The sequence below is a fragment of the Antrostomus carolinensis genome, unplaced genomic scaffold (assembly GCF_000700745.2).
Source record: "Antrostomus carolinensis isolate BGI_N321 unplaced genomic scaffold, ASM70074v2 scaffold23960, whole genome shotgun sequence".
Lineage (NCBI taxonomy): Eukaryota > Metazoa > Chordata > Aves > Caprimulgiformes > Caprimulgidae > Antrostomus > Antrostomus carolinensis.
This window is the reverse complement of record NW_010290891.1, coordinates 1-11,254: the sequence shown is the minus strand read 5'-3', so window position 1 is coordinate 11,254 and position 11,254 is coordinate 1. Positions and strand designations below refer to the sequence as shown.

The following is an 11,254-nucleotide window of genomic DNA, read 5'->3' as shown; positions in this document are numbered from 1 at the left end:
TCCTTCTACTAAAATGACTTGGTTGAACCCGTGACTGCTCCTCAGGATTAACAGTTTTATGAAACAAGAAAAGGTACTTCATCCTACATGCCCCACAGCTTCTCACTTTATCTGTTTTAAGATAGCACAGGGAAATGATCTTATATGAGACAGTTTATAATGAGTTCAAGAGATCTAAATTCACCTTATAGCCAACAGGCATTTTTTTTGCTAGTCTGTCAGAAAAGTGGTCTGACTGAAAACCAATCCTAAGGTGTCTTCTTTGGTGATATTAATTTTCAGTGTGATTACTTATCCATTTTGACTGACGCTGCAAGGACTATGGACAGCATCATGGAGCTGACAAGGACTGTTCTTTCCAGTAACCAACAAGGCCTTAGTAGGCTTAGATCAGGTAGGACATTTATGAAAACACATACAAAAGCACAAAACACAAACGAAACTAAGTGGGAGAACCATAACATACATCCAGAAAACAGCTGTCTTTCAAGGAACATGCCATAAAGTTCTTGACATGTTTCATACAGATGTGGGTTCAGTAGGACACAGTAATTTCAACTTTGAATGAAACAAATTTCTGACTTAAATTCATTTTTGGTCCACTTTCCTTTGATTTGAAATCAGTGCTGTCTACACCAATACACAACCTTCTATCGGAGAGGCATCAGGACTTCTCTTTGCACGCTGTTCCCATCTCTCTCCTCATCTTAAGCTCATCTGTCTTTCCCATTTTAAAATCTAAACATCACTATGAGTCATTATTCTGCACTCAATCCATCTGTTAGAAGTCTCTTCTTCAGGCAAAGATAATAGTGTAAACACTGTGAAAGAGCAGGATTATATTCCAACTGATGCCTGTAAAACATCAAAAGTACTTGCCTATGTTGTACAGACAGTTCTTCTGCTTAAAAGAAAAAAAAAAAAAAAAAAAAAAAAAAAAAGAAGAGGTGTTCCATCTTGAAAATCTTATATAAAAGACCATTCTCCTGAATGCTGTGCTGGCTACAGTTTTTACCTGCTCTGTTCAAAACCTGCAACAGTACAGGCCACAAGTACACCTAAGCTTAATAAAGTACTAAGTATTAATAATAGTAGTACTTTTACTCACATAAATCTCAGCAGAACTAAAACAATTAAAACAATTACGTTTACTTTGTTGATTATGACTCTACTACAGATAGAACTTGCATCATCATCTTTTTCATGACCATGTTACTCCTTCTGACCATTAATCTGCTGTAGGAAGCGATCGTTGAAAGTCTTGCGAAGGTGACAATGGTCTCTGCTTTTCCATGTAAGTCAAATCCAAGAAATTTCTACAGAAACACCATGTTTGTGACAGACGAGAAAAAGTACAGCCTGCTCTGGCAATTTATACTGTTCTTGTTTTTAAGCGAGTCCTTCATAATGAAATCTCTGAAGTCAGAAGGTGGAACCCCCCTCCCCCTTTTTTTTTTTTCCTTAATTTTTATAGCCAAACATTTACAATGTTATATGCACATGGTAGGAAAAAAAAAATAGAGAAAAAACGCCGCAACACTTTGCTTAAACTCTCTCAAAGCTTCCAGGTGATGTTCTAACTTATGGCTACTCCGCTGATACCAAGGCCCGCCTTCCATCATAATAAATTCACATATCCATCTAGTTATAATACTTTTTCAAATGGATAAAAAAGTATTCATCACTAATACACTAACTGCTGTGCAATTAAACATTAACCCACCCTGTTCAGTAACTACAGCTTTTCCTGATGTCATTCACAGGCATAACTGTTCTATTCTTACTGGAAATGAGAGACTGGGTTTTCTGCCTACCTCCTCACCTGAGAGATGAAAGGAGAACTGCTCCTTTTGCATGCGTAATTCTTGTTCCTGAAACAAGCAGAAGCACCAGTGACAGCCTGTGCTCCACTGGATGCTCAACACTTTTCACATGTTGAACCAGACAGCAATTGCATGTATCCACCGTTCTGCTGTTCAAAGAGGAGTAAGTGTGCACATTAAAATAGGCGGAAGTTTGCTTCATACTAATTATTTATCATTCAGTGATGAAGTCTGAGGTCTTATTTACTGAGTACCCTCTAAACTATGTAGCTTGTAATGGAATTATTCATTCCCCAAGGTGCTTCTCCACCACACTCCTCAGTGTTACATCCCTACTCTTAACATGAAAATCACACAGATGTATGATCCTCAGTTATAGTGGCAAACTAAATCACAAAAACACTATGGATAAAACTGGAATGCCTACTAACTTTGTCCCGAGACATAAAAGATTCAAGTCCATCACTAAACTTCATATTTTAACAGCTTCCCACATATTCAAATGACAGCTATGACCAACTGTAAGGGGAAGAATGAACAACCACAGACATTTTGTGGCAGAGACAAGGATAAGAATCCAGTTCCCAAGAGCAACCTTCAATTACTTACTTACTACTCACATAAAATCCCTCCTTCTCATTCCTAAATTCCCAGCTTATTCAATACCCTCATGCAAGTTAAACAACACATAAACCAGGATTCTTATAATCTTATTTATCACAATACTGATTCAATCTAAATAGTGCCTAGCCTGCAAGAAAAGCAGAATAGCTCAAGGACTCTTCCAGAAAAGAAAGGTGGGGGATGGGGGATGCAGTGGGAGGGGAGAAGAGGAACAAAATGTGATAATGTAATAAAGATTGTATAATATATGAAGACAAAAGGGGACAATTGTGATTGCAGGGACAGCTTTAAGCTTGGTCTTTCCTAACTTTTCTCAACTTTATAACCATGATATTGTTTTGATAAGAAGCTACACAAAAAACTCTTCATGAAACATTTTATATGAAACTGAAAAGGAAATGTTTCCTTATATGGAATAAAATGCATCTGAGTGCTGAGAGAGTGGGCTGATGACAAGACCACTACATAATTTTCTATTGGAGATGGGGAGAGGTTCCAGATAAAAAAGGCAACATCTCAACTCATTTTCAAGAAAAGCAAGGAGAAGGATCCAGAAAACTATGAAAACTACAGGGTGACCAGCCTAACCCCAGAACACAGGGAAAGACTATGCAGCAAATCCTTTTGGAAGCTGTGTCCAGACAGACACATGAATAATAAGAGGACTGGGAACTGTCATTCTGGATTTACCAAAGACGTGTTGTACTTGACCAGCATGATAGCCTTCTATTCAGAAATGACTGGCTGTGTGGACAAATCTGAGAGCAGGGGACTTCCTTTACTTTCCTATTAGTCAGGCTCCTGACACAGTCTCTCCTTGTAACCAAACTGGAGAGGTGTGGTTTGGACGGGTGGATTATAGGGTTGACGGAAAACTGGCTAGATTATTGGATTCTAAATGTTGTGATCAGCAACCGGTTGCAGCTGGTCTGTCTTGGTGTTTCTCAGGATTAATACTAAGGTCAATATTCTTAATATCCTCAGTAATGACTTATCCACACATAATGACCTAATCACCATACCAAAGCATCAGACTTGTGGACAATATCAAACTGGGGGAAGTGGTCAATATACTCAGTGGTAGGATGTCCAATTCAGCGGGACATCAGCAGGTTGGGAAGGCAGGCCAACATCTATCTCAGGAACTTCAACTAAAGCAACATCCTGCATCTGAACACAGAATAAGCTCATACAACAGCACAGGCAGAGGACTGACTGAATAGAAAACAGATTTGCAGAAAAGGATCCGAGGTCCTTTTTGAAACTTTCTGACAAGCTGAACATGAGTCAGGAGTGGATCTTTTTTGCACCAATGCAGACTAACTGCACACTGTGCTATATTGGCAAGAGAGCACCTATTATGTCAAGTGAAAGTGTCATTCTCTTCTGTGTGGCTCTAGAGAACGACTGTTCAATTCTGGGCTCAATACAAAACACTAACATACTAGAGAGCATCCAGTGGAAGGCTACCAAGATGATTAGAGCTAAATTTATTCAGCCTCAAGCAGAGCAGGCTGAGGCAGGATCACGATGCTGCCTTCAGCTACCTAATAAAGATCATAGGAACAACAAGGCTGGACTCTCTTGAACGTACACAGCAAAAGGATGATGGGCAGTGGACATGAGTTACAACAAAGAAAATTGCAACATAACACTAGGAAAACTTTCACAGTGAAAGTTGACAAACACTTAAGAAGGGCCCAGAAAGGGTAGAATTTCCACTCTTACAGATATTCAAAGTGCTACTGGATATGAACCTGAGCAACTGGATCTAACTTTGATAGTTGACCCTGCTTTGAGCCGAGGGTTGAATCAGATAGTTGCCAGACTTCCCACTGAGCCTAGAATCACCTGTGATTCTACCATTGCAGAGAGCCAGTTTGGGTACCCAAAACAGGATGGAACTGCACCCAATGCAGATTAATCTGCTAAGAAGGTGTACAAATAAACAGTCCTTCCTCTCTTGTTAAAGTGGTCCTTGGTGCACATTCATATTCGAGGTGAAAAGGGACTCTACAAATACAAAACAAATTAAAAATACATGCAAATAGCTTGAAAGATAGTTTAAAAGTAATGCATGTTGCCAGCATGGTTAAAAGTAGTTTTCAGGCAAGGCTCTCCAAAGAAAAAGACTAATTGCAAACTGCTGTCATTTTAAGGACTACTTCCTAAACATCAGCTGCAGTGCACAATGGTTTTGTTATCAAAAATGCCCAGAGCCAACCTTGTAATAGCTTAACTTAAAAACCTGTCATGTAGATTTTCTTTTCCTCTCTTAGGAAGGTCACTGTTAAACAATCAGCAAAGCTTAATTAAGAATATCAAACATGATTATTTTCTAAAGTGTCACCTGAAATGTCCTACTGCTATTTCACAACATCTAATTTTCACCCAAATGGATAGAGACTTCTAACTATGTGATGGTTTTCCCAAACCAGAGATACAGCATACAAAAACCCAAAGCTGTATTTGCTCCATTTCTAAAAACAATCAGTAAATAAAACTGCTGATGAGGCAGCAACACAGATTAAAGTGTTCTCAGTCTGTGATTTGATCTTCTGTTACAATCTTCTGTTGTAAGCCTGTCAAATCTACTACAAGACCACGGACCCAAGGTGAGCCTGACATCTTGAAACTATTACAGATGATGTTACACTTAGAAGGTGAGAAACCTGTAGGCAGAACATCACAGACTCAAAAAATATGAAGACAAGTGAGAAAATTTTGGTAACAGCTTCCAATTGTTGCAAATAATGATTATCTTCAATGAAAACTGGATTAATAGACCAATGCAAATGCTGAACTGATTCTGGAACAGTAAATTAATTATTCCAGAAAAGAGTCAACCACCTCAACAACTGACAGTCCCAGAAAGCAAATACAGATAAAAGGAGTAAGCAGCATCTTTGGGAACTACAGGAGAGAATTGTTTAGTAGAAAAGGTACAGGTAGTCAGCACTCAATAAATTATTTATTTGTTTTTTACAATAATGGTGCACTCTTCTTAGTAACTGCTGGCAAAAAACCCTTTTGTTTTTAAGCCTAATAGGTTTTATTTAAACCTATAGTTGCTAAATATTACTAAATTGCTAGGACAGAAGATAATTACCTTGTAAACAGATCTGTATTTTAATTTAATGGACAAGTACTTCTTAGCCAAGGTAGGGGCATTAAACTTTCTGACCTAAAAGTTAAGTTCTAATATAGCAGAATAAATAGAGATAAGACCAAAAGATGTCACTATACAGTAAACTGACCTCAAAAGCTACTACAGTGTTTTGGAACTGCTATATCAACAGGTTCTGCCCCAAGAGTGAGTAGAGGAAGTACGTGATGCTCCCCACCTCCTTCCCTAAGGATGCCCCCCCTTCCCAGACAAGTGCTGTAGCAAAGCAGAGCTGTTCTGTTTGAAGTCAGTGGGTGTTTTTGTGTGAGGACATACGATCCACAAGGTTCGTAGGATCTACTAATTTTGGTTGTGCTCTGCACTGCAGGGCAGTTAGTGTCTTTCACGCGCACCCAGAGCCACTGAAGAGATCAGAGTGGCTGGGATAACACAGCAAGAAGGGCAAAATTAAAAGGTCCACGAAAGGTCTAAGAATTCAAACGTCTCAATAGCGTCAAAGAATCAGGCTATTGCAATAATGCTTTTTTTGTTACCAGTAACATGCAAGACTGAAAGATACTGCCTACCACAGCAAAAAGGACTAGGTGAGAGCAGGACAACCAGCTGAAGGGAAGAAAGACAGTGGGTCAGGAATACAAAAAGCTTCTTCATCAGTCACGTTGGTCTCCCTGTCGCAGCATTTTCATCAATGTTTTGTATTACTAAAATTTTTCTAAAATAAATTAACCAAAATTGAGCTGGAGGTGGATGTGACATACTACAGCAGATTGAAAAGCTGTCAGGAGTGACAGATAAGAATAAGAGAGGCCTATCTGAGCCCAGCAGTCAGCGTCAGAAATCAGACCAATTAACCTGATTCAGTGATTTTTCTTTGCAAAAATAAGAATATCTTTATTTCTAGTCATAAAAACCCCAAAGCATTTCCTATTCTGTAATGCATTAAAATTTCAACTTTGAAAGTGGTAGTGGATGTGCTCATACAGCTGGAGGGAGACAAAGAAAAATTCAGTGCACTTTCAAAACAACAAGTTTAAATTTCTTTTGCAGCAGTTGGCAAATATCTGTCCACAAAAATATTAGAGAAAGATCAATTATCTTCTGAAGACTTACTGTGGAAAATCTGGAAACTAAGTCATAAGTGTACATACATGTTTTCAGAACAGATTTAACTGAATGCCTGCGTACACTCCTAATTACCAATTTGCTACCAATGGTCCTGTAACACCATCAACCTTTTTAAGGTTTAGAACTCATCATAAACACTAATAAAATTCTTTTCACAAGATCATACCAAGGACATTTAAAGACATTAGCATACAAGTAAAACAACAAGGGCAAAAACATGTCACAGAATGATCAAAAACACAGCAAATATGGACAGTTAAGCCTATCAACACTTAAAGATTGCAAATAAATGTGCATAAATTCACAGTACAACATTACATACAATATAATATATTCCACCCTGCTACACCAGCACTGAACAGAAAGAATACAACAGGAAAGCTGACAACTGCTTTTGTCTAAATTCACATAAGTCCTAATTTTCTCCTGTACAATACAAATGCATTTTTCTAAATAAATGGGTTATGAAAAATTTGGTACATCTCTGATTGTTGAAGACAAATTAAAATATTGGAAATATTTGAAAAGCTGAAAATCCACTAATTATTCTCTCCCTAAAGAAATATTCTACTCATTTATTTTCTTTGTTCAGTTATTTTTGTAGATTATGCCGCCTTTTTACCAAGGATTTACAGACATTACAGCTACAGAAATATTTAATTAATTCAATCTTTGTACTTTACAGATCAAAGAAAATGTTCAAAATCGTGGTCTGGTGAACCTACGTGTATTTAATCTCAATATGACATTAGCATTTACTACTGTATATTTATTCTTAGGTTTGAATCTTTAGTAATTGTACTCAACTGCACACTGCCACTCAAGCTGAAAATTTAACAGCATCTTTATCATATATAGTCCATTTTTTTCTGAAAGTGTCAAGATTCAATAAATGCTACATTTAACAAAAAGAATGGTCTTCCTCACACTGTCAAAATACAGAAAGTAGCCCTGAAAATCCTTTACCAACTCATATCACTGTGATAATATTTACACTTGTGATGTTCAATACCCAATTTTTTTTACGCCTAAGGTAAGTTTTGAAGAGAAGTAAGTTCAACAGGCACCTTACCTCAATCTGTACTGCCAATATCTAGTGGGTTAAGCATAAACATAATACACCATATTCAGAAGAATATATATATATATCAGTTAAAATTGTTGGGAAACCGAAACCTAAACTCTACAGCCAGAGGTACAGCTAAAAAACCCCTATTACTTACTAAAAGGTAATTCTGAAATAGTTACATGCAAGAAGTATTTATTACCAAGTTTGATGGTAGTCATCACACATGCTGCATTTACTACAGCAGTCTAGAAATTTCATCTCTGTAATGACAGAGCGACAGTCTCACGCAAATTAATTTCAACTTTGTTACCTTATTCACTTCCATGATTTCCCTTCTCTCTTCACTGGCAAAACGAAGCTGACTTGCAGCACCACGATCATCATGCTTGGAGCCATCTTCTTCAACATATGGAATAAGTTGCTATGAAGACAAGAAACATTAGCAAAAAAAAAATTTAAAAAAGAAAATAAATGGAAAACAGGAGATACGGGAGACACATAAGGTATTACTTCTTCTCCAAAGGTTCAACCTTCCCAAGAGGAAGTGGAGACAGGCTTACTTCATCACCTCAAACCCAAAGGCCCTGCAATGACCTCAGTCAGTTCTCCAGGAAAACGATGGGCTTCAAAAAGAGACAATCCTACATATTACCATGCCTAGACCTAAGCAATTTCACAACTGCAGGTAGAATCCAGTCTTTACATTTTAAGGATGTTTATCACAGGTAATCCTTGTATTCTTGAACTCTGTAGATTGTGATTGAGATTGTAGAATTTATTATTCTACACTAGGAAATACCAGATCAAGTTATCATTATTATAAAGTATTTCAGTGATACACTAAACATAACTATGCCTGGCTTTACAGAACTACTTGGCTAGTACCCTAATTATGATTTCCTATACAAGTGGGCCCCTGTTTGGCTATTCTTAAGACCAGGTTCACAGTTACCTAATAGGAGTTTTTCTGTAAGAATTTCCCACTGTGATATCCTCAGACACACAGTGTACTTTCTTTTTTGTAAGCTTCTACAAAGCCAAAAATTATTTTATTCTCTTGCTTGCTCTAAGTTTTCTGAATACCTTTCTCTGAAACACGACAGTGACTGCTGACAGAAGCAGATCAGCAGTCTAGAATGGACTATACAAAATGGACTCTTTCATTTCTTTATTCCTATTCAGTGAAGAGATTCAAATATAAGACAATCAGAAGTCCGTTAACAGAGTTGCCTTGGAATCCAGAGGTCAGTAATTAAAGAACTTCACAGTTCTGGTTAATATAGAGCTGTAGTAAAATATTATCACAAAACATGCTTTAAGTGCATTACTAGGAATTAGAAACAACTTAGGGGGAAAAATTAAGTTTTTATTTTCTTAGGAATAGCATTTTTATTAGGAAAAACTTTGGTCAATCCTACTTCCTGGAAGTCTTATGCTGTTCACTTTTCCATCACCAGTGCACATCAGATTTGGCTCATATTGGCTCAGCAGGTTGAGAGCAGCTGAGTGAGGGAACTATGGAGCCACAGACTGATGGCCAGAGTTGCATATTACTCAGGGAGCTAGGCTGGCAGCTGAGAGCCTAAAGCAGACTTTTCCCTACTATAACCACCTCTTTAAAAAAACTTCCCCTAACTCTTTTAACTCTTTTTCTCCTAGTGGAAACAAACTGGTGAATGTACCGAGAAGCCTGAGGAAAAAGGATAACATTTTAAATGAAGTTTGATTTCAAAATTGGATCCCTCCCAGTTGGTAAGAATTGTTGATGTTAATGTGAAAGTTTCACAATCTTTCAACAAGCTCCAAATAATGAACAGAATTCAGTCCACTGAAGAATCCCAGTCTAATTTAAAACTTGTTATGAGTCTCCTGCAACTCAGGAGAACGGATGATACACTAAGCAGACAGTGGTTATTCTGAATTGTAATTTACATATCTATAAACATACTTACTTCTATGGGAACAGGATCAAGCCCAGCACAGTTTTCATTGCATTTGTCATAGACTAGTCTCAGTTTTCTGAAGAGTATTGATAGCTGGCGGAGATGTTCCTGCAGCTTTCCCAGTCTGTCTTGATACGTTCCAGTATGGTAAGTAACACCATTTGGTAACTTAAGAGAAGCAAAACCCCAAGATGTTAGAAATACTATGTTAAAGTTTCTGTCATATGAAATACATAAACTAAACTAAATCAGAGGGGGTTTTGTACATTTTAAAATAAGACAATCACACTATCCCCACAGAAATTACTGAAATTTCTATTTGCTTTATCAGCAAAATTCTGTATTTTATCTGCTCATCTGGTGTGCAAAATCACTGCTGTCAAACAGCTTCGTGTATTCTACACTTTGGTCATTGTCAATCCCTCTGTAACTCTTTACAGTAAATGTCTTCAAAATGCTTAAGCATGACACTGCTGTCAGTGGGTATACGGGTATTACACTTAGAGAACTTGTGTCTCAACCCCAGATCAGAATTCAGATGCACAATTAAAGTGAATTCAAAGTTTGCAAACTCTAAGTACATACACCTACACCTAAGATAATTACAAAAGGAAACTGCCAGAGTCATGAAAATACAGAGAGAATGGGAGTGATTATTTATAATCTTCTGCTCTCAACAGAGAAACACAACCAATGTTTGTATGTTTTCTCAGTAAGCAGACACAAATAAGGATCACATTCACTTTAATAACAAAAAGAAATGTCAAAAAGTTCTAGGTGCAAAATATTACAGAAAAAGATCAATGAAAATTCCTCTAGAATTACTCCCCAGATGTTAACAAAACCAGAGAAACATAACCAGCATATAAACAGACTTCACTATTCCTGAACAAAACCAGAGATATTAAGTGTATTTAGAGTATATTTATCATGAGGGCAATAACAATTAAGCATTTCTGAATTTTCTCCATCATTTAATGCACAAAAGTAAGTAAATATATTAAAAATAGTATTTACTTCTCCAATCAATCTCCCTTTTCAAAGCAGTTTGGTCAAGTTAGATATTTAAATGTCCTAAGCCATCTCCTGTGCCCATATATACTGGCAGCTGGTGGTAAAAGCATGGGAAGTTGAGGACCATAAAAAGAAGAGTTTGTTTCTCACCTGCATGTTCCGCAGTAACTGGAAGATTTCCATGGTTCGAAACACGATGTCCTGCACAGTCTCCTGGCCGATGCGGCAGAGAGAAGCTGTATTTACCTCCCTCGCTGCTTGAGCCTGTGTCCCGGAGAAAGCGCCGGGCGGAATGCCTGCCCCGGCCAGGGGGGGGGTCGACATCTCCGCACGTCCCCCAGTCCCGCCGAGCCCCGCTGCACAAAGACGTTAAGACGGAACGATTAAGTGCTTGTTTGAGCCTGTCACCATCAACAACCTCCTGTGCAGTGGGCAGAGCAACCCCCTCCCCCATACGGGGTCCTACCCGAGGTCAAACTGTTCGGCGGCCAGAGGGCGGCTCAGCGCTGCACCCTCAGCTTTGGGTTCC

General features: G+C 38.0%; 1 protein-coding gene across 2 annotated transcripts in view; it reads right to left on the bottom strand.

Moving 5' to 3' along the window:
• The window catches only part of MED30 (mediator complex subunit 30), a 14,126-nt gene extending 3,047 nt beyond the window's left edge, over positions 1-11,079 (bottom strand). The window contains exons 1-3 of one of the 2 annotated variants that reach the window (XM_010174774.1): positions 10,876-11,079; positions 9,721-9,879; positions 8,079-8,189 (exon numbers count right to left, since the gene is read on the bottom strand). In XM_010174774.1, the coding sequence (XP_010173076.1) occupies positions 8,079-8,189; positions 9,721-9,879; positions 10,876-11,049 (444 nt within the window). In that variant the 5' untranslated portion in view covers positions 11,050-11,079. The remainder of the gene's footprint in view (positions 1-8,078; positions 8,190-9,720; positions 9,880-10,875) is intronic. The other variant, XM_010174781.1, reaches the window with a different exon arrangement.
• Between the last annotated feature and the right edge of the window lie 175 nt (positions 11,080-11,254).